The 24908-nt window shown below is 35.2% G+C and overlaps 2 protein-coding genes across 2 annotated transcripts in view; one reads left to right on the forward strand and one right to left on the reverse strand.

Annotated features, from left to right (window-relative positions):
• Positions 1 to 24283, forward strand: part of LOC129292132 (uncharacterized) — a 45919-nt gene extending 21636 nt beyond the window's left edge. Inside the window, exons 20-25 of the mRNA XM_054929655.1 lie at positions 2512 to 2701; positions 3088 to 3187; positions 3629 to 3797; positions 5738 to 5820; positions 5903 to 5979; positions 23967 to 24283. Of these exons, the coding sequence (XP_054785630.1) occupies positions 2512 to 2701; positions 3088 to 3187; positions 3629 to 3797; positions 5738 to 5820; positions 5903 to 5979; positions 23967 to 24138 (791 nt within the window). The 3' untranslated portion in view covers positions 24139 to 24283. The remainder of the gene's footprint in view (positions 1 to 2511; positions 2702 to 3087; positions 3188 to 3628; positions 3798 to 5737; positions 5821 to 5902; positions 5980 to 23966) is intronic.
• LOC129292133 (uncharacterized) lies at positions 7930 to 9381 on the reverse strand. Its single transcript, XM_054929657.1, has one exon. It carries the CDS (start codon positions 9307 to 9309, stop codon positions 7930 to 7932), a length of 1380 nt encoding a protein of 459 aa, XP_054785632.1. The 5' UTR covers positions 9310 to 9381.
• Positions 24284 to 24908: the final 625 nt, after the last annotated feature.

Below are 24908 nucleotides of genomic sequence, written 5' to 3' on the forward strand. Positions count from 1 at the left end.
GCTACAACATTTTTAGATTCTTGTACTTATCTTTCATTGTTCCATTTTATAACAATGTCACCTAAATACACTATTAAAATGGTCACTCTTACACCATTATGCTTAATGAGTGATGTATGATCTGGTTGTCCTTGAGAATACTCCTCTGCTTCATAGACTTGGAGAGCCTTACAAACCAGGTTCTAGGAGACTGCATTAACCCATGCAAAGATTTGTGAAGTTTGCATATCTTTGATGAGTTTTTAGAACTTTGCAACCCTACTAGGATATCCATATATGCTTCTTCAAGGTCTTGTTCAAGAATGCGTTCTTCACATCTAGTTGGTGAAAGGGCTAGTCTATATTTCCTGTAGACTTATTAGATGCCAAAAGCTGTTATTTTATTCATAGGAGAATAATACAATTTAAGTTGAGGCACAAACTGTAACTTAGTTGATTTGGCTGAGACTACAATAGCAAAAAATCTGGAAAATAAATCAAATCAGATCTCTTAATATTAAAACTATGATGCTGCTGTCAGAAACATATTAAGTAAAGTAGAGAATATAAAACCCTATGATAAAAAGAGAGTGATAAAGGTTTGGGCCCAATGGGCCATATGCGACGTCAACACTTTCCCTCAAGCTAGTGAACAGATATCCATCGTTCCCAGCTTGCTCCTGAGTTCTTCAAATTGTGGTCTTGCTATTGCCTTGGTGAAAAAAATCAGTCACTTGGGCATGTGAGGAAACATGGGCTAGATCAATTATTCCTGAGTCCATCTTCTCTTTGATGGAGTGTTTGTCAATTTCTATATGCTTGGTCCTTTTATGATGAATAAGGGTTGTTTACCATCCCAATAGTGGACGACTGTCCCACCTCATCTTGATAGGTGTGTTAGGCTCAATTTTTGGTTTTTTTAGTAGTCTGAGTGACCACAATCCTTTGCATACATCATGTGCTAGAGATCTAAGCTCAGATTCTGCACTACTTCTGGATACAACTGTTTGCTTCTTGCTTCTCCAAGTTACCATATTTCCCTAAACAAGGGTGCAATAACTAGTGGTGGATCTCCTGTCAGGCAGAGAACTCCCATAATCAGCATCATTATAAACTTTGATTTCCCTGGAACTGCCTTTTGCAAAGTAAAGCCCCCTACCTGGAGTCATCTATAAGTAATGCAGAATTCTGTACACTGCATTTGTGTATTCTTCTAATGGTTGATTTGCAAATCAACTCACCACTCCAGCAGCATAGTTTATGAAAATCTGGTGTAAGGCAGATTTATCTTTTGTGAGAAAAACCCAAGTTTATTGTATATAATCGTCAATAAGTATTTCAAACCATTTTGCATTGGATAAAGATGGGATGCGTGCAAATCCCCAAATGTCACTATGCATAAGAGCGGAAGGTTGAGAGGGTTGACGAGGATGTAGTTTATGGGAGTTTTTGGTATGCTTTGAAATTTGACAAATATCACAAGTAATGGAAGACGTACTTTTATTCATAGAGCTTGGAAACAATCTGGACAAATATGTGAAGTTAGGGTGGCATAACCTATAATGCCGCAATGACATATCTTTATTGGTGAACTGAATAGAGAAGTTCTTTTTTGCAACAGAATCATTGATAGCCTATATGTTAGCATGCCATTCCCTTGATGAAAAATGAAATTCAGAGTCTTTTATTCTCTGAAAAACTTCCTGCAGGATGAAATCCTTCGCTATTGTGATTTGTTTACTAAATTATCCAATTTCTCTCAAATTTCACCCATCTCTTTCTCCAAGTTTTCTTGCATTTACCAACTAGCATCACCTTCACTCATACTGGAAACTGGATCTGATACTCATTTCTTTGGGGGCGGACTTGAAACCAGATCTGATGCCACTTTTTGAGGAAACCACTGTCCTAATAAGGTTCTGACAAAACACAACAAACCAGAAAATAACAATGAACAAACATACACGCAGCAGAGAAATAGAAAAATAGAGCTGAGACAGAGGTGGCACAGTCTCCTAGATGGTTTGATAATGCTAGAATTTCCCAAGCCCATTAAATTCCAACTAACTGCTTATGGTCTCCCAGTCCTCTCTGTCCTTTTGCTCTTTACCTCTCCTGGCAACTCAATTGATTACTGCTGACTGTTCTTCAAATACCCCTCCTGGACCTCATCCAAATAAAAGCCACCCTTGAACCCTTATTCTACATGCTTTGCTTAGAAAGAGTGAAAGACTATAGAAGGCTTTTAACTGTTCTAACATTGTATTTTTCCTTTCTCATTTCCTTTTTCCTTATGCTGCAAATGCATATTTCTTTGTGCAAGTCTGTTTCTTTACTGAATGACAATATGAGCTTTGTTCTGCTGCAATAGTGCTTCCCTAGCCTCTTAATAGATTTCTGGCATTCCTAGCCAATCAAATGTTTGACATGGTTTGATGCATGAATTGTTTCCTATATCATTTCAGAAAAAAAGTTTTCGCCCTTTGTTGCATGCTCTTTTGGGCATTCACTAAATATTTGTGGACAATGCAGGTAGCCATGCACATTCCAGATCCACTTTAGAGGTTCCAATTTTTTGGTTCATTTACAGTGAACCACTTTTGCTGGACAAACATTATCAGGCAAGGTCTCTTTCTGACATGATTATTGTTGTTCAGTCTGAACACTCTTCGTGGGAAAGCCATCTACAGTGCAATGGGCAATCGCTTTTATGGAACTTGAGGTTAGATTCTGGATCTACCTTTTGTGTATTTAAAACTTGCTCATTAATTTAGCTCTTTAGGAAATGCCGTGGTGATTGGGCTAGCAGATTCTGGCTGTTAAGGGATGTGCATCATCCACCTTGTATTTCAGACTTTTGTCCAGAGTGCAGTGTATTTTATTTGGCAGGGAAAGGGCAATAGAAGTGCTGCTACTGAATAAAATATCAATTGTCTCAAGTCATATTATTTATGAAACTAATTAGACTAAATATATATATATATATTGAAAGTTGAATTCTATTTTACTTTTGATATGATTACTATTATCAGATATTTAATATTTTTTTCTTTTTGCATCATTGTCCAAATATCTTTTCTTTTTACATCCTTTCTCTGGACAATGAAGGCAACCTATAAAAGCTGCAGTGGCTGCTGCTGCTGAGCATCTTGCAGGCTTGCTCCCCCTTCATCTTGTTCATAGTCAAGCCCATGAGTCTTCAATTGAGGTAAATTTCGTGTTTGTACAACTTATGTAGCATTTTCATGGATCTACTCAAGTAAAATCCAGATTTCTGTTTTAGGTTTTGCAATTTCAGTTCTTGTTCAGTGCAGTTGGTACCTAGTATCTTAAATTGTTATGGCACAGGACGTTGCTTTGGGTATACATGAGCCTCGTACTAACACTAACAATTTCTATTAATTCTATTTGGTTTGATTTTTCAGTGACCAAACACTAAGTTCTTTATTTATTTGTTATAGTTTTTGTATTTTCTTAGTTTCTCTTAAGAAGCTATATTATTTTCCTCCCTTGCATGATACAAATAACATAAGTTTTGCAAGCTTGATGACCTTTAAATGTGCATCTTGAGTAGTCAATTTGCAGAATTTTGCTCCTCTATCTAGTGTAATTTAACTATTGTCTTGGGGTTTATTTCTAAATATTACAGGAGTGGACATGGTCTGTAGGCTGTAACCCTTTCTCCATGACATCCCAAGGTTGGCATCTTTCACAGTTTCAATCTGATTCAATAGCTCGGAGTTACATCATCACAACTCTTGAAGAGTCAATTCAACTGGTTAATTCAGCAATTCATCTTCTACTCATGGAACGTACTAGTATCCTTGTAATCTAGTGTTGTAGCCATTGGAGGATTCAATTTTTCCATATTCTAGTGGCATCATGATCATTCTTGGAGGATGCTTTGCATTTTTATTTCTCTAATCTCTGTCTTTTCTAGCAAAGCCTTCTTTTTTATGATAAAAAGGGAATTGATTAATAAAATGAGTAAATGGCGTCAACTAGAATTTACTTACTACAAACAAGATTATTGAAAAATGTTTATAGTATATTGGGAAACCTAAGGTCATCTCCAGAATTTCTTTGTTTCGTTTGGGTAATGGAATTTTAAGGTATAATTTGGCGTGTGTGATTTCATTAATTCAACTTGTAATGTCTTTCTTTAATGTAAAACTATTTGAGCAGTAATCTAGCAGCTTAAGCTTTTCAGGTATTTGGTTTCTTACCGTCATATCCAAGCCTTAATGTTGGGAGACTGAATCAGGGTCATTTTATCTTTATACAAAGATAATTAGGACATTTTATTAATGTTATTTTCATTATTTTAGTTAGGATATCTAGATTTTCTTTTAAACAAATTCAATGCATTATGATTTATAGGTTTATTGGCATCTCATCATTCCATCTTATCTAGGTTTGTTTGGATTATTTTCATTATTTGAATAATTGTATTAGAGGCTCTATAGATATGAAGACCTTGTTTAATACAAAAGGTCTCGTTCAACAACTTCCCTAAGTGTTTTCTTTAGTCTCCCTCTGTTCTTTTTATGAGGGTCAAGAATATCTGTTCCACTTTCCTCACTGGTGCTTTTCATGGCCCTCTCTATGCATATCTAAGCCATCTCAAACTATTTTCTACCATTTCAATAGATACCATGCTCACTTCTTCTCGTATATGCTAAAGAAAAATTTGCATTCTAGTGGCTATTTTTTATCCAATTGACAAGCTCTAAATTGGGACATGATTTAGCACTGGTTTACTTCAACACGAATCTCATAATATAAGCCCTGAAATTGCTTATGACTTTGTCAAGCTTTGAAGGAAGGACAATCATAATCCCCATCAGTGGTAGTTGTGCCTGCTAATGTTGGCATTAGTGCTCGGCTTCATCATGTTCTTGTTCCTCTTCAACCATTTATTGTGCCACCTTTTGAGGAAATTGTTGAAGTTATGGAGGAGCATGTTGTTTTCCCATCTTACAATCCCCTTTACCATTATTACCATGTTTGTTGGAAAGGTTTTGCAAAAGTGAATGTTAGTTGGGTATCTAAGAGAAGTTCGGGTCTCAATTTTATGGAGTCAATTGTGCCATCTATTGCTGTGAATGATCAGATTGTATGCTCTCCGCATGATCCCACCTTCATCATCATCTTGTTTGTTTGTAGGGTTTCTTGAAAGGGTTTCCTAGATTCAATGCTATGTGGTGCAGTTTTCCACTTACATCTTGCCTGCTTGGAGTATTTCACTGGAGTTCTTTCTTTAGTTTACTAAGTGGGGAGGAAATGATGGCAAACAAAATTAGGGTTATTTTATATTTATTTTAAGATTATTAGGATTTTATAATGAAGTTATTCTAATTAAGATTGATATTTGGATTATTGTTTTAAAAAATTAGCTGGATTTGGAATTATAGAATTTATCATATTATCCTATTTTACCTTGTCTAGGTTAGCTTAGATTATTTTTATCATTTGAATTATAAAAATAATTGTGCGTAGGGCTCTATAAAGAGGCCCCAGGTTATTTTGATATTAGATTTGACTACCTTTTGAATACAATATTGAGAATTTGCGGTCACTATCCCCTTATATCTCTCTATATTATCAAATTAAAAGAACATAAAATATTAAAGCAAATTGTGATTTTGGGCTAAACTTTTAATTCAAGGCTGTCATTCTTCTGTCAAGAACTTTGCAGTGTTTTTGTCCCATGCAACTTGCATGAAATTTCTGTGGATGAATACTTGACTAAATAAAGATGAAAAAAGTTTCAAGATTTTCAAGTCCCAGGAGTATGATCTTGCGAACAAGTACAATTATGTTGTTAGCCTTTGGAGAAGGGTGAGTACTGAGTATTATTATTTATTAACTTAGTATTTAATGCCGTTTTGTAGTGAATGGGTTTTCAATCTTACATTTTCAGGTATCAACAGTCACTGGAGAATTACGTTATGATGAAGCAATGAGGCTGCTAAATACCTTGGAAGATGCATCCAAAAGGTTAGACAATATTATTCTTATTTATACTTTCTTTTGGGTTACCATCTTTTTTTGGTTTGTTTGAGTGGATGATTACTGATATGGAAATTGATTGTGAAAAGAGAGGGCAAGAGAATAATATGAATATTATCAATCTTATTGAATTGCAATTCAAGTCTGTACGCTAGTAATAGGATCAAAGGTAGGTAGAGAAAAATAAGCAATAGAATTTTTTTTTTTAAATATGAAATCAGAATCTAACTTCATGAATTAATAAAACAACAACAACAACAACAACAAGCCTTTATCCCACTAGGTGGGGTCGGCTACATGGATTGCAAGACGCCATTGTGTTCTATCATTTATTAAGCTTTTAGAAATATTATTAATTAAGAGATCACGTTCAACAACTTCCAAGAGTGTTCTCTTAGGCCTTCCTCTACCTCTCTTAATCGGACTCAAAGTTATATGTTCCACTCTTCTCACTGGTGCCTCCCTTGGTCTTCTTTGTACATGCCCAAACCATCTCAACCGATTTTCTACCATTTTTTCCTCAATAGGTGCCACCCTCACTTTTTCACGTATGTGCTCGTTTCGAATTTTATCTTTACGTGTATGTCCGCACATCCATCGTAACATTCTCATCTCTGCTACTCCAACTTTATGCTCTTGCTGTCCCGTTAGAGCCCAGCATTCACTACTATATAACATTGCCGGTCTGATAGCAGTACGATAAAACTTTCCTTTAAGTTTATTAGGCACCTTACGGTCACAAATAACTCCTTTAGCTTTTCTCCAATTAAACCACCCAGCTTGAATTCTATGTAAAATATCTCCACTGATTTCGCCATCATTTTGAATAATGGCTCCCAAATATCTAAACTTTTCCACTTGAGGTATAATTTGATCTCCCAATTTCACTTCCAAATTATTTTCGAATAGTCCTTTATCAAATTTACAATATAAATATTCCGTCTTACTGCTACTCAGACGAAAATCTTTCGACTCCAATGTCCTCCTCCATAACTCAAGTTTGCAATTAACCTCTTCTCTTGTCTCTGCTATAAGAACTATATCATCCGCGAAGAGCATACATTTCGGGATTTCCTCTTGAATATGTTCCGTCAAAACATTTAAAATCAAGTTGAACAAATAAGGACTCAGAGATGATCCCTGATGTAGTCCAATCTTTATAGGAAAATCCTTTGTTTGACCACTATGCGTTCTTATACTAGTTTTTACCCCCTTATACATATCTTGTATGGCTTTAATATAAGCAATCCGTACTCCCTTTTTTTCCAACGCTTTCCAAAGCACTTTTCTTGGTATACGGTCATAAGCTTTTTCCAAATCAATAAAAACCATGTGTAGATCTTTATCTTTACAACGATACTTTTCCATTAATCCCCTTAGTAGATAAATCGCCTCTGTAGTTGATCTACCTGGCATAAAACCAAATTGATTCTCAGAAATACTTGTCTCCAATCTCAACCTGTGCTCAATTACTTTCTCCCACAATTTCATTGTGTGGCTCATGAGTTTAATCCCTCTATAGTTAGTACAATTCTGAATATCTCCTTTATTTTTATAAATAGGAATTAATGTACTTCTCCTCCACTCATCAGGCATTTTCTTGGACCGTAAAATCACATTAAATAACTTAGTTAACCATCTCACCCCTTCTTCACCTAAACATTTCCACGCTTCGATAGATATACAATCAGGTCCGTTAGCTCTACCATTTGCCATTTTTTTAAGAGCTTCCTTTACCTCCTTATCACGTATTTTTCGATAGAATGACAAATTTTGTTCTCCTTCACCAGTTACTAAATCCTCCGAGTTACTAGATGAATCCTCTCCATCATTGAAAAGTTTAGAAAAATAAGTCTCCCATCTATTTTTAATTTCATCATCTGTAACTAAAATTCTTCCCTCTTCATCCTTAATACACCTTACCTGTTCTAGATCTCTTTATTTTCTTTCCCTACTCTTGGCAATCTTATAAATATTTTGCTCTCCTTCCTTCGTCTCAAGGTTCTTATAAAATTCTTCAAAAGCTTTAGAACGAGCTTCACCCACAGCTCTCTTAGTTTCCTTCTTAGCCATACGGTACCTCTCCCAATTTTCCTCATTGTTACACAAATGTATGGCTTTAAAACAGTTCTTCTTATACTTGATTTTGTCCTGTACACTATTATTCCACCACCAAGACTCCTTATCTCTTGGACCAGAACCTTTCGATTCTCCCAAAACTACTTTTGCAACCTCCCGTATCTTTTTAGCCATATCCTCCCATATGATGTTAGCACTTCCCTGAGAATCCCAAATTCCTTTATCCAAAAGATTTCTCTTGAAAATATCTTGCTTCTCACCTTTTAATTGCCACCACCTAATCCTTGGTGTTACTACTTGTCGACGTTTTTGGATTTTACTCATAATACACACATCAAGGACTAGGACCCTATGTTGTGTCGTTACAGCATCTCCAGGGATCACCTTACAATTTTTACAAAGTTTTCTATCTGTGTTCCTAACCAAAAGAAAATCAATCTGCGACCTTGAGGCTCCACTTTTGTAGGTGATGAGATGCTCATCTCTCTTCTTGAAACAAGTGTTGGCAATCTTAAAATCATACGCCAATGAGAAATCAAGAAGAGTTTGCCCTTCATTGTTTAGCTCTCCAAAACCAAAACCACCATGCACCCTCGCATACTGACCAGCTTCCCTCCCGACATGCCCATTAAAGTCTCCTCCAATAAAAATCTTTTCACTCTGTGGTATGTGTCGAATCAACCCCTCCAGATCCTCCCAAAATAATTCCTTAAGACTGGCTTCTGTCCCGACTTGCGGCGCATAAGCGCTAACAATATTAACAGTCTCACGTCCAATTATCATTTTTAAAGAAATAATTCTGTCTCCAATTCTGCTAACTTCTACAACGTTCTTCTTCCACTCCTTATCTATAATGATGCCTACTCCATTGCGTGCACTTACTTTTCCTGTATACCAAAGTTTGAAACCTTGAATATCCTTAGCTTCTTCTCCACGCCATTTTGTTTCTTGCAAGCAAAGGATATTGATTTTCCTTTGAATCATAACCCCTACAACCTCTACAGATTTACAATTTAATGTCCCAACATTCCAAGTACCAAATCTAATTTTGCTCTTATGGACTAACTTCTTTAGCCGCGTGCGTCCAGAATGACGCGGTAGCCCTTGCTCATTTAACACTACATCCGGGCGCCGATGCAGCGGCTCTAACTCACTTATCACTGTACTCGAGCCATGCAGCGCGTTACTTACGGGCAACGACCTAGCATTAACATTATAACGTCTATTGTCCATGTTCATGATAGATTCAACAAATTTTTACATTGGCTGTTGATGGCCTAACACAACCCTCCTCCTTTACCCGGGCTTGGGACCGGCTATAAACATAGGCGGAGTTGAATTAATAAAGATGAAGGAAAATCTTGAGTAGGAGGTAAGAAAGAATATGAAACTCATACAAGTAATAAAGGCAAAGGAGAATCTCCACTGATAAAGATAATGATTTTATTTCCAGATACTTTCTGCATGATGTGTGCCTCAATATTTATAGACAGAAAAATAACTAATAATCCCTAAAAATACTCCCATTAATCCATCACTAAGATAATGGGGAATAATGACCTAAAATATGAATAAATAAATATAAACACTAACTTAATCTCCAAGTACCATAATCCACTACTCTTAAACTCAAGGGCCACTCAACAAAATAGAAAAATAATCTAAATTGTAGTAGTATTTAGACTGAATATTTCATATATTGAGTTGAGAGAGACTCGATACATATATAGGAGAGGATGGATCTAATTAAATCCCTAAACACTCTCCTAAAATCTCTAATAATATAAAGCTAATTAAAGATAATTAAAGACTCTGAAAAGTAAACGATACTAGTAGAATAGAGGAAAGGAAAGTTAGGTTTTGAGGTATTAGTGGGCCTAGGAACCAGTAACATAGAGCCCATATCCAACACTCCCTCTCAAGCTGGTGAGTAGATGTTTATCATTCCCAGCTTGCCTCTGAATGCTTCAAACTTTTCTTGGGTCAAAGGTTTGGTCATCACATTTGCACTTTGCTGTCCTGAAGGGATGTAGGATAGATCGATGGCCTTGGTATCTAACTTTTCCTTGATAATATGCTGATCAATCTCTATATGTTTAGTACGATTATGATGCACATGATTATTGGCAGACATGTTATCACACCATGTTTTAATGGGTCCAATCATATCAACCTTAAGTTCCTTTAGAAGTCTAACAATCATAAGTTCCTAAAGCAAGTGCCTTATATTCAGATTCAGCAGAGATTCTGTTTTTTTTGGGGCCAAGCAATAGAGATTCTTATAACAGATTGCTTCTTACTTCTCCAGGTCACCAAGTTGCCCTACACATAAGAGTAATAGCCAGTAGTAGATCTTCTATATATCTTTGACCCGCCTAATTAGCATCTACGAACAATTCTATACCTCTAGTATCACCTTTTGCGAAGAACAACCCCAGTCCTGGAGTCTTTTTCAAGTACTTGAGTATCTTGTAAACAGTAGCTATGTGTTCCTTTTGAGGACAACTTGAGAACTGACTAACCATGCTCACAGGAAAGCAAATGTCAGGTCTGGTATGGGATAAATAGATCAACTTGCCCACTAGCCTCTGCTATCTTTCTTTATTCCCTGCAGTCCCATCAGATCTGATGGTCAATTTCTGGTGCAGTTCCATGGGAGTATTTGCAGGTTTTGCTCCTAATAGCCCCGTTTCCTTCAACAAATCCAGAGTATATTTTCGCTGTGGCACACTAATCCCCTTGTGCGTTCATGCCACTTCCATGCCTAAGAAGCATCTCAACAATCCAAGATCTTTGATCTCAAATTCGGTTGCTAAGTTGTATTTTAGTTCGACAATTTCCCCATCATCATTTCCTGTCAAAACTATATCAACATACATAATGAGAGATGTCATTTTATCATCACAATATTTAACAAATAGAGTATCATTTGCCTGACATTGTTTGTATCCCCATGCTTTGATGGCCTGAGTAAATTTTTCAAACCATGCCCTCAGTGATTGTTTCAAGCCATACAGAGACTTTATCAACTTGCAAACCTTACGAGAATTATGAGAGTTTCGTAATCCTAATGGGATTTCCATATAAACTTCTTCCTCAAGATCACCATTTAGGAATGCATTCTTGACATTAAGTTGATGAAGAGGCTAATCTAGATTTGCTGCAAGAGACAACAAAGCTTTTACTGTGTTAAGCTTAGCAATAGGTGCAAAGGTTTCCTGGTAATCAATGCCATTAGTTTGAGTAAAGCCTCAAGCAACCAATTGAGCCTTATATTTGTTTATACTCCCATCAGGATTGTATTTTATTGTGAAGACCCACTTACTACTTACAATTGACTTTCCCTCAAGCAACTTGGTAATTTCCCATGTTTGGTTTTTATGTAGAGCCCTCAATTCTTCTTCTGTAGCCTCTTTCCATTTGGAATCTATGATTGCTTCCTCAAAGTTCTTGGGGATATTTTCCCTTTCAACATTAGCTACAAATGCCTTCATATGAGAAGATAAATTTTTGTATGAAATATACCTAGCAACAGGATATCTGGTACAATTTCTTTTTACTTTTCTCAAAGCAATTGGCCAATGTAAGTCTTCAAGACTTTCCTCAGGTGCAAATTCATGATTTTGTGTTGGTATGGAAATGGGCCTTCACTTTGGTGCTATTCAGTAGTATTATTAGGTTCTTCCACCTGAGTCTTGGAACCAGACAACATATTAAGAAGCTCAAAGGGATTTGTATCTTGGAAGCTAGGAATGTTCAGAATTTAGAGATATTGTTTAAATGGGTTCACACTAGTTTGAAGGCTTAAGAGTGGAATCATCCTGATTAGAGGAAGTATTTATGGGCAGCTCTAGTAATGTGTGGTGTCCACGTTGTTGTCCAAAAAGGTTAAGTAAATTATGATGATCATTCTTAGGTAAACAAATTGACCATTCACTTTCATTTGTCCCTCTCTCCCCCTGAATGGGTGATTTGTGGAAAAAAGGCTGGTGTTTGATAAATTTGACATTCATGGTAACATATACATGATTTGTAATAGGAGAATAGCATTTATACCCTTTTTGAGTAGAGGAGTACCCCAAGAAGATACACTTGATGGCATGAGGATCTAGCTTCCCCCCAACCTCAATATACACAAATGCTGTACACTCAAAGACCTGTTTTGGTATGGTTGTTGTGAGATGGGAGTTCAGATAGATCTCGAGAAATTTGTGAAGAGGGGTTTAAATGTTTAGAGTCTTAGAGGGTAAACGATTAATCAAGTAGGCAGAGGTAAGGGTCCAAAATTTATTTGGAACATTACCACCAATCATAATGGCATGAGCAACCTCAAGGAAATGTCTATTTTTCCTTTCAGAGATACCATTTTGTTGGGGAGGAGAGGTACAAGACATTTGATGGTGTATACCGTGTTTTTCTAAGTAGTTTTGAAAATTGGAGTTCAAATATTCTCTTCCATTATCACTAAGAATTTTTATTGATGTTTGAAATTGATTTTGAATAAATGCATGAAATTTTTTGAAGATTGTGAAAACTTCAGATTTTTCTTTCATAAGGAAGACCCATGTTACCCAAGTATGATCATCAATAAATGTCACAAATCATCTGGATTTAGAATTGGTTTCAAATTTTGATGGACCCCACACATCACTATGGATAAGGGAGAAAGGGTGAGTAGGAGTATACTCGTTTGAAGGAAAAGAGGTTTGAACTTATTTTGCAAAGTCGCAAATATCACAATGGAAATAAAAATTTCATATATTTAGGACTCGGATGGCCTAACCTAGAGTGCCACAAAACAAAATCTGCATTGGTCGTAGCAGAGAAAACAGCACAGGAATTATTTGATGAGGATCCATGGATATGGTAGAGCCTATTCCATTCCTTAGCATTACCAATCATCTTCCTTGAGGCCAATTCCAGAAAATCACACTCTTTGTTGTCAAAAATAACCATGCAATGAGCTTGAATCACAATACGACTCACAGATAATAAACTACACTTAATAGTTGGAACAAACAAAACATTCTTCAAAATAATATGCTCAGAAATTGCTATAGTTCCAGAGCCTATGACTTCGGCATATTCACCATTAGCTACCTCAACTAATTTATGCTCAGAATATTCAGAAATATCAAAGAATAATTCCCTGAATCCTGTTATGTGATCTGTTGCACCAGAATCCACTACCCAAATGTTTTTGGATGTCAGTGTCCCATTTAAAGCTTTGGTAAGAGCAGTAACTGATTGAGCCAAGGTTACAGAAGGAGTTTTTGCCTCACATACATTAGTGGCAGCGGAGAAAGCATGTTTTTCTAATAGTTTCTTAAGAATGGATAGCTCCTCGGCACTCAATGGTCCAATCGCAGAATTTGCAGCTGTCACTATAGGCCTGTTTGGTTCAAGGGGAAGGGAGGTGAGGGGAGCTCCCCCCTCCTAGCCAAATGAGGGGAGGGGAGGGGTCCCAACCAAACACACCGTATAAGTCCATTTCCTTTACCTTTGCACTTATGTTTAAAGTTTGAGGGCTTGCCATGGAACTTCCAACATTCATCCTTGATATGACCACCTTTATTGTAGTGATCACACCACTCTCCTGATTTCTTTCCCTTCATACAGCATCTTTTCGAAGAGAAGTTGGTACAGTGGAGCTTTGCACCCATACATTCCTACTTTCCTTGCACCTTACCATGTTAAAAGTTTCCGTCAGCATAGGAAGTGGTTTCATGCTCATGATTCGCCCCCTAATATCTTCATACGTTTCATTGAGATCCAATAGAAAGTCATAGCATCTTTCTTTATCAACTAATTTTTTGTAACGGAGGCCTTCCTTGTGACACGACTTCTCATGTATCTCATAGAGATCAATTTGTTGCCAAAATTTCATTAGAGAAGTATAATATTGAGTTATAAATTTTTCATTCTGAAGGAGACTTCTAAGGGAATGTTTTAGCTAGAAAATGGTAGTTGTATTTTCTTGAACAGAATAAGTATTCTTGGCTGACTCCCAAATCTCCTTAGCAATGGTTGCAAGTAAGTTTCACTTTCCTCTACTATCATAAAGTTCGCATGCCAAGCCATCACCATGCTGTTTTTAGCAACCCAAACCTCATACTGGGTATCCTTGGGTGATGGAGGAAGAGGAATACTCGTGAGATATTTCTCCTTATTTCTCCCTCGTACAAACATCAAGACGTTCCGGGACCACTGAAGTTAATTATTCCCATTCAAGCGATGGGTGATTGTGATCTGGGAAAAAGCCTAGGACGCTGATGTAATTATGCTAGGAGGATGATTCGAACCCTTTTCTCCATTCGACCTAGTTGCACCATTTGTACCCTTAGACCCATTGTCACCATTTGAGCTTTTCTAGCTACTTTCGCCTGTTTGATACATTGCAGTGGCTGTTTCATGAAGGCCCCTACAAATGACATCAGACCAAAGAAAGAAGAGAGAGATATGAGAACTAAGAAGGTCGAGAGTTGTGCTTTGATACCATGTAATAGTATTTAGATTGAATATTTCATATATTGAGTTGAGAAAGACTCGATACATATATAGGAGAGGATGGATCTAATTAAATCCCTAAACACTCCTAAAATCTATGATAATATAAAGCTAATTAAAGATAATTAAAATACTCTGAAAAGTAAACGATACTAGTAGAATAGAGGAAAGGAAAGTTAGGTTTTGAGGTATTAATGGGCCTAGGACCCAATAACATAGAGCCCATATCCAACATAAATAATATTATTAAACAAAAAAATATCTGAAATAATTTAGAATGATGTTTATGCCTAATATTTTTCTAACTTTCCAAATCATCCATTATCCCATAATGATCAGAACTCTATTAGTACTTTGCCCTTTGAAATTGATCTTATCCTCAAAGTGAGAAAGAGACAATAGCTTTGCTTTTCTCTTATGTCTAGAGGTTTAGGTGGAAGCTGTAGGAAGACAATATAAGAGCATATATTGGCACCACTAATTGTAGTTCCAAAAGCATGGCTAGGTTGAACAGGAGGTTATGAGTCAATAACCAAAGCATCAGGAGAAAACAATCCATGGACCCACTATCTCTAGGAATCAGATTAGAATGGCGTTGCAACCTTGGTTGATGCTTTGTCGTTGATGCTGGACATTTGCCAAAGATGGCCAAGGAGGAGATAGTAGCCTGCTCTAGCTCTTTTTCTTCATTGGCCCCCTCTAAACCTGAAATAGGATGGCCTTCGACGATGATCTCCATGCTAGAAAAGGAGTTTGACTTGCAAAGATTGCCTAACATAGAGGTTGTTTCGCATTTGAAGCAAAGACGTGTGTCATGCTTTTGTTGTTTTTTTGTCTTTGATGAAGATTGCAGAAGGTTTGGTATTGAGGAAGACAATTTGGAGGAGTGAGATGCTGTCTGCAATGTTGGACCCTAGAAGTCACGTGCTTCTGTGAGTGATAAAGAAGTTGTCAAAACTTTACTTTGACGGGGTTGAAAAGCAACTTTGGTCCCATGAAGATTTTGGGCTTTTATCTCATACTCAAGGGCTAAACTTATTGCTTGATAAACTGTTTTAGGCTTATGAATTCTCTCCTCAAATTTTAACTCCTTCCTCAAGCCGTTTGTGAAGATGCCCAGTAAGCAATGTTTTGGCCAATTTTTGACTTGTGCAGAGTGCTTAGCAAAAGTATTCTTGAACACTTCCCTCATATTTGATGCTGCATAGATATTCATCCGGATTTTGAAATTTTGCAAGGCCATAATTTTCAAGTAACATCTCCACTAATTTATCCTAGTAGAGGATTGTACGCCCCATGTTAATGGAAGTGAAGAAATCACAGCATCTCCCTCTAAGTACCTCAATGCAATATCCACTTTGAAGTCTTCAGAAGTCTGATAATATTGAAAATAATTTTCAGCTTTGAAAATCCATGGCTGTGGATCTCTGCCATCATACTTGGGAAAATGTGTTCTAGAAGATGGATGATAATAGGATTGGATGGGTGGTGAAAATGTGGGGTTGTGAAGGTGTGTAGAATAGGTAGGTACCATATTTGGATTGAATGGCTTTAATACCAAATGATAGGATCCAAGATAAGTCAAGAAAAATGAGCAATAGAAATCTTTATTAAAATAGGAAATCAAAATTTAACTTTATAAATTAATAAAGATGAAGGAAAATCTTTAATAGGAGATGAGCAAGCATTTGAAACTCATACAACTAAAAAAGCCAAAGGAGAATCTTCATTGATAAAAATAATGATTTTATTTCTATTTCCAGTTACTTTTTACATGATATGTGCCCCAATATTTTTAGACAGAAAAATAACTAATAATCCCTAAAAGTACTCCAATTAATCCATAACTAAGATAATGGGGAATAACTACCTAAAATATAAATAAATAAATAAATATAAATACTAACTTAATTTCTAGGTACTGTAATCCACTACTCTTAAGCTTAAGGGCCACTCCACAAAATAGAAAAATAATCTAAATAATATTATTAAACAAAAAATATCTAAAATAATTTAGAATGATGTTTATGCCTAATATTTTTTGAACTTCCCAAATCATCTATTATTGCATAACTAGTATGTAGCCCGTGCTTTGCACTGGTGTTGGATGATTACATGTATGAGTAGTTAATATTTTTTATCAACAAATCATAGTAAATCATTTAAAATAAGTCATCACATTAAATAAAAGTATTTTGAGTAGTAAATCATTTTTTATCAAACTATTCCCCTATCAATTATTATCACATCATTATTGAAGAAAGTATGTTAAATAATGATATTTTAAAATAAAATTGTTGCTAAAACTAAAAATATTAAAAAATAAGTATTATTTATGATGTTGCCTGAAATGATATCCTATTAACTTGATATTATATTAGTTGCATTATTGATACTATATGAATTTTTTTAGCCAAAAATTGAATGTTTAAATCAGTAGGGATTAATGATAAATTCATAAATAAATGATGACTAGTCAATAATATAAATAATCTTCACGGGGGAAAAGGTGTAAATCCTAAACTTTAATTCTAGAAGAGTTTGAATACCATCCTTCACTAAAGATGAAAACACTATGAATCATACAATTACCCCACACCTCTTGGCAACATTACATTTCATAAAGCAAGAGATTTCACTATAAAAAAAAAACAATTGTAATATATCTAAATTCATCAATGAGGATGGAAGAAAGTACACGGAAAACACTAAAATGTGGTTTAATTATGAAAAATGTGAAATTATGATTGCATCGCCAGCACATTGAATTGGGGTAGAAACTATGTTTAAAGATGAATTCGAACAATATGAGCAGAAGGTTGTTAGAAACATATTGAATGTGAAATTCTTCTTTTAAAAGGGAAAAAGATAAGGACACATGTACACAAGAACTAAGCCTTTCATAATTTCCAGCAATAAATATTACGTCTTGGAGGAAGTTGGTGAAAATTGAAGCTTGATTGGTTTGAAAGAGAGGAAGATGATGCATCCACTGACATGACCATGGTGAACTTTGAATTTATTTGAGGCGCAATATGGCATATACACCAATGGATATAGTGCGTGCAATAAACTATCTAATCATGCTTGAATAACTGCCCTATATTGCTTGTATGTGTGAAAAATAAAAACCTCGTTAATCAATGGCAACTACTCTGGAGAATATAAAATTAGAAATACAAATTTGGGAAGAAAGGATAATGGAGAGAATTTGGAATGTAGGAAAGTTAAAATAAGATATGGAGGTTAACATGGGAAGCCAAAAACATGGGCCTAAAAATTAAGGGAAAGTTAAATTAAGGGGCAGTTATTAGGATAAAAAAATCTATTATAATAATTAAATACAATATATCGCAAATTTTGAATTCTAAAAACAAAGAAAATATGATATTAGATAATAGAGATTGTGGGCTATGGAAGTTATTCTTGATTCAAAAATTTTGCATTTAAATCTAGATTTTATAAATTTAAAATTTAAAATATTTAACTTAATAAGAATTAAGGGGTAGTTTTTAGAATGAGAAAATCTATTATACTAATTAACTAAAATGATTTAAACATAAATAATTTTAAAATATGATACATCGCAGATTTTGCAATATAAATTTTAAAATCAAGGAGTTATGATATTAGGGAAAAGAGATGATAGGGAAGTTATTCATGATTCAAAAATTTCTAAATTCTATAAATTTAAAATTTAAAATATTTAAACTAATAGGAATTATGGAGTAGTTGTTAGAATTATAAAATCTATTATACTAATAAGATAAATTGAGGAAGTTATGATACATGACATTTTTTAAGATTTTTAAAATTAAAATTTAAAATTGTGAACTAGTTGATAAGTTATTGTTGAGATCATGGGAGAGAATATACTGAAATATAGAAAAGCAGTTTTTTGAGATAATGTTGATATTATTTTTTTTTTAAAATATTTTTAGAAATTAATGATGATGCAGATAGCCTAGAATTGCAGTACTTCAAAAAATGTATTCGTGTCAAGCTTAGAAGAATACTTGTTATTCTTCTATATATAAGTGTGTGTGCTTGGAACTCTATCAACTAGACTTATTTGTAGGTGTAGTCGACAGAGGTAAAGTACTCCTTTCTTCTGTTTATTGATACAAATGTACTAGGTACATTAGGTCTTTAATATAGGCAGTAGAGTAAACCGTAATCCTAGGATTCTAGATATCATATCTTTTAATAATTCCTAATATCCTAGATTTATCTTCTAAGATGTGTAAGATATTAACTCTAAACTAACCTAGAATATACAGTATTAATAAAATAAATGTAACTATGTTAAATATTAATCCTACTAATAGGCACTCTTCAACACTTCACCTCAAGCCGGGGAGCAGATGTTAATCATCCCCAGCTTAGATGTGAGCTTTTTGAGTCTGGATCTCTCAAAGGCTTTGGTCAACAGATCGGCTAGTTGGGAACTTGAGCTAACATGAGACACTTTGAATACCTTCGACTCTATTTTTCTTTGATGAAGAGTCAATCAATCTCTACATGTTTTGTTCTATAATTTTGGATAGGATTTAGTCATCCTTATGGCTGATGTGTTATCACAAAACATCTTCATTGGTAAGCTCACTTCTTTCTTGAGGTCCTTAAGCAACTTCAATAACCAAATACCTTCACACGTTCCATTTGCTAACGCTCTAAATTCAGACTCCACATTGCTTCTTGAAACAACCTGTTGCTTCTCCAAGTCACTAAATTCCTCCACACATAAGCAGCAAAGCCTGTAGTGGATCTACTATCCGTCACTGGACCTCCATAATTAGCATCAGTAAAGATCTCCATACTTCTACTATTTCCTTTCTTGAAGAACAACCCTTCCCAAGAGTCATCTTTAGGTGGTGCAGAATTCTGAAGACTCCATTCATATGTTCCTCATTTGGGCCACTCATAAACTGTCTTGCCACATTCACATATATGTGACAAATAAATCAATTCCCCACAAGCCTTTTGTACCATTTGGAGTCAACAGGTGGAGGAGTCTTGTCCTCCTTTATTTGCAACTTTGACTTGTAGTCTCCCTCCATAGGTGTTCTCAAAGGTCTGAAGGTTAACATTTTTGTCTCCTTTAGAAGATCTAGGGTTTATTTCTGCTGAGATACTGAAATTCCTTCTCATCTGTCCCAAATTCTTTATCTCAAATTCCTTTGCCAAGCTATTCACTAGGCTCTAAACTTTTGCATCTTAATCACCAATAGCAACAATGTTATCAACATAAACAATCAGGATTGTTGCCTCTCCACTGGAGTTATGCTTCACAAACGTGTGATCTGTTTAACGCTACAAAACCTTCGTTTTTTATTGCATATGTGAACCTTTCAAACCATGCTCTGGGAGATTGTTTGAGCCCATAAAAGGACTTCTTCAACCTACACACCTTATTTCTTCCTACTATTTCATCTAGGCCGAGGGGATTTTTCATGTAGACTGCAAGGTCTCCATTCAAGAAAGCATTCTTGACATCTGTTTGGTGTAACAACCAATCTAGATATGGTGTAACGGACATGAGAGCCTCATCTGTATTAAGTATGCAGTTGGAGCAAATGTCTCTTGATAATCACCCTTGGGCTACCAAACTTGCCTTATGATGATTAATGCTGCCATCAGGATTGTAATTCCTGATGAACACCCATTTACAACGCACAGTTTTTTTTTTTTGGGATACAATTACCCATTATTCATGTAGGACTATATTAAAGCAAAGCTCTCCCATTATGTACAATGCACAATTGTTTTACCTGGGGGTAGATTGATAATTTCCCAAGTATCATGTTTCTCAAGTGCCTCCAATTCTTCCTATATTAGATTTCTGCGCTCAGCTTTCTTATGTGCTTCTTGAACGTTTGATGAGATTTCTTCCAACGATATGCTATGTACAAATGCCTATAGTTTTGGAGACAGCTTGTCATGTGCAACAAAATTCTGTATGGGATGACGAACAGGACACCTCCTCACTCATGTCCTATAGGCAACTCATCATCTTTCTTTTCTACGTTAGCATTTGGAGTAGGAGAATCAAATAGTCCTTGCCTCAAGTGAGTGTTTCCACTAGATTTTAGATCCCTTCTTCACTTGGTCTTTCTCCTTGTCCAACCTTGCTTCTACTGTAGATGCATAATTGTTGCTGCTATATGGGACTTTGGTGAGGGTTGGCTCTAGCATTGGGCTCAGTTTCAGAGGGTATAGTATCTAGGATAGGTGTTCTTGGTTCTGATTCAAAGATGTCAGGGTCTAAAGAGACTATTTTAGGGTCTGATTCACTTTCTGGGGTTAGTACAGGGTCGAAAGGTGGTTGTGTAGGCGCTGTTTCAGTGGGTACAGGTTCGGTTTTCACTATTTGCTACTGTGTGTAGTAACATTGTAGGCAAACAACAAAGAGCGAGCAACTTTGTGAAAGGCATCTATTTTTTCTTAGCCACTGTATTTTGTTGAGGGGTTTTCACACATGATCTTTGATGAATAATGCCATGGTGAGATAAAAAAAGTAGTCATTGTAGAATTGACATGCTCTCTCCCATTATCAATCCACAAGATCTGTATTCCCATTTGGTATTGATTTTTGATAAGGGTATGAAGGTTTTGAAAGATAGGAGGCACCTAAGATTTTTCTTCAAGTAAATAAACCCATGTGATTCTTGCATGGTCATCAATGAAGGTTGCAAAGCACCTAGCTCCATTTATGTTTTTGACGCTAGATGGTCCCCTGACATTGCTGTGAATTAGGGCAAAAGGTTGAGATGGTTAATAAGTTTGAGGTGGGTATGATGTTTTGATATTGATATGCTTGGAAAGTTTGACAAATATCACATTGAAAGGAAACATAATTTTTATTGCTAAATGTGGATACATCTTATTCAAATAAGAAAGGCTGGGATGCCCTAACCTAAAATGCCATAAGATGGCATCTTTATTTGGAATGGAAAACTCCTAGGACTTTTAAACTAGGAGAGACCACTGCCCTCGTTAACACTGCTAATCCTCTTCCTTGTCTCCAAACCCTGAAAAAACACAACGGTATTCATCAAAGTCAATGGCGCACTTGGAGACATTAATAATGGTACTAACCAGAAATCAAATTACAGTCAAGAGAAGGAATGACGAGGACATGATCAAGAGTTAAATTATCATTAACTTTGGCCTTGCTAATGCCCATTTTCGCAGCTTTGGAACCATCAGCAGCATTCACAAGGGAATGCGAGGTGCTATTGGAGAAGTCATAAACTGGAGAAGTATTACTTCTTGTGTGAATAACATCAATCTTATTGAATCACAATTCAAGTCTGTACGCTAGACTTTTTTATCAGCATTAAACTGAATAAATAGATATCCCAATCTTATCCAAATCTCAATAATATAATAAATCATATCTAAATCTATTTAAATCATAATTAATATCCAAATAACTAACAAATATAACTAAATCTTATCTAAATTCATAATTTTGTAATAATTACCTTTTAGAACAAGATGTTTCATAGTTAAAAGCACACAACGAGCATCCTTATTTCATTAGTTGAGGTCAGCTATATGAATTATATGATGTCATTGTGCTCTATCATTTATCAAACTTTTAGAAATATTGTTAATTAAGTGGTCTTGGTCAACAATTTTCAAAAGTTCTCTCTGGCCTTCCTTTACTCCTTTTAACAGGGCTCAAAGTTATTTGTTTTACTCTCCTCATGGGTGCCTTATGTGGTTTTTTTTGTATATGTTTAAATCATTTCAAGATTTATCATTTTTTCCTCAATAAGTGCTACGCTTAGTTTCTCTTGTATGTATTCATTTCAAATTTTATTTTTACATGTATGTCCGCACGGCCATCTCAACATTCTCATCTCTACTTCTCTAACTTTATTCTTTTGTTGTCTTATCGAAACCTAACATTCACCACCATATAACATTGTTAGTCTTATAGTAGTTCGATAAAACTTTCCTTTAAGTTTATTAGGTACTTTACGATTGTAAATAAATCCTTTAGCCTTTCTCCAACTAAAACCACTTAGTTTATATCCTATGTATAATATCCCCATCAATTTTCCCATTATGTGGAATAATAGCTTCCAAATATATGAACTTTTTTGCTTAAGGCATAATCTGACCTTCCAACTTGACCTCCAAATTACTACCGACTGACTTCTTATCAAAATTATTATACAAATATTCCATCTTACTCCTACTTAAGTGAAAATTTTGACTCCAATGTTGTCCTCCTTAATTCAAGTTTACAGTTAATCTCCTATTGTCTCCGTGATAAGAAATATATCATCCGTAAAAAGCATGCATTTGAGGATTTCCTCTTGCATATACTCAATCAAAACATCTAGGACCAGGTTAAATAAATAAGAACTTAAAGATTATCCCTAATGTAGTTCAATCCTTGTGGGAAAGTTTTTTATTTCACCACCAGACATTCTTATACTAGTTGTTATCCCCTTATACATATCTTGTATGGCTCTAATATTAGTAGCTCAGACTTCCTTCTTCTCCAAGGCTTTCTAAAGTACTTCTCTCGATACACAGTCATAAGTTTTGTCTAAATCAATGAAAATCATATGTAAATTTTTAACTTTGTATCGATACTTTTCTATTAATCCTTTTAGTAGATAAATTACTTCTATAGTTGCCCTACCTGACATAAACCTAAACTAATTATCAAAAATATTAATTTTCAATCTTAACCTATGCTCAATCACTCTTTTCCACAATTTTATTGTATGAGTCATAAGTTTAATCCCTATATAATTAGCACACAAGCAAAAGTTAACTTTTTTTCCATGCACGTAACATGTACTTTTATGATGGATGTTTTGATTTTTGTCCCCAACCAAATGATTACTATCAGAATGAATATACTAGTAGTTCAGTTGGGTTCCTAATAGGATTGACGTACTGACCTGGTATCAGGTGTCGCGAGATCATCACTTAGTTTTTCTCATTTCTCGAGTGTTATGGGAAAAACATAGTAATGTCGTTACTGGCAATTAGTGACAGTTGGAGGTGGGTTTGACATTGATATAGTATTAATAGTATTATCTATTTGCTTGCGTATGTGTTGTGTGTGTCTATGCCATGCCCTTTGTCATTTTGTGAGGCGTACGGACAATTTACCTGTTGATAATGTTTTTGTGCAAGTAATTTTTTGTGGTGGTAGATTTTGATATATAGTACTTTAGTTTTTTTTCATTTTAGCCTTAGTTTTCTTCTTCACTCTTGGAAGCTGGACCTGTCTGAGGAGCGTGCTCTAAATTATAGATCTTACTCTTTATTACCCCGTGACAAGCGATCTATTTATTTTTGTTATAACAATTTAAACTCCTTATTCTTCTAAGCTTTGCTTAACCACGTCACTTTTGCAGGTTTCTTGACCAAGTTAACACAACTCTGGCCTATCTCCATCCAATTAACTGCTCGAGAGAGAGAAAAATTCATCTGGTGTTTGACATGACAACAATCCCTGCCTTCTTGATTGTTATAGGGTGCCTTTACTTGGTATTGAGGCCAAGGCGACCAAAACCGAAGATTAACTAAGATTTCTGGCCACAATTATGAATTTCATACAATTGTTGGGATTAATAGCATTATAGTAACGGTTTCCCCAAAGTGTAATAGTTTGGCCTTCGTGTAAAAAGGATTTTCAATCATATATACAAAGTCGTCCATAGTTTTTGTAGAATGGCTGCTGGCATTATAGGTGGGGTCTACAAGTAATAGAACAGTCCAATTGAAATAATAATAATAATAATAATAACAGAAGCTGCTTTAAGGTTGGGGATCCGTTGCCAAAACTAGTGAGAGATGGCTGACAATGCTAGACCCGAGGTCATGAATGTGAAAACGTTTTTTTATTGTAGGACTGGCAAATATAGGTTGGGCAAGGAATGTTGATAGATCAGATTTGGTTTGATTTTGATCATGCTGCTCTAATCGATGTAGAAAAACTAATGTATTTGGTTTTGCATTTCAATTGATTTGGTTCCATATTTTTTTCCTTTTTGGTTATAGTGAATTTGAATTAGTATGGTTTCATATTCAATTTCAATTCAATTTATTCAATTCAATTTCATCCAATCATGATTGCTTAAGTTGATTTTTGCATGCAAAAGCTAGTGTAGGTAATTTAATATGTTTCAATTAGTCTATTATAATCTTGAATAATTTATGACAATAGGGGAATTACACCATCCTCAATCACAAAAGAAATTGTTCAATGAAAGCAATGTCGGAAATTAATAAGTTCCATTACCATATGAAGCACTTTTGTCACAGGGAACATGAAAATGTCAATGTTCTTGGTGAAA

This window comes from Prosopis cineraria, unplaced genomic scaffold (assembly GCF_029017545.1).
Source record: "Prosopis cineraria cultivar Desert tree isolate PC_DT_omini unplaced genomic scaffold, ASM2901754v1 PC14, whole genome shotgun sequence".
Classification (NCBI taxonomy): domain Eukaryota; kingdom Viridiplantae; phylum Streptophyta; class Magnoliopsida; order Fabales; family Fabaceae; genus Prosopis; species Prosopis cineraria.

Bases quoted from the DNA above. Each gene is read 5' to 3' on its own strand.
- LOC129292133 (XM_054929657.1), bottom strand. From the start codon at position 9,309: ATGAACATGGACAATAGACGTTATAATGTTAATGCTAGGTCGTTGCCC.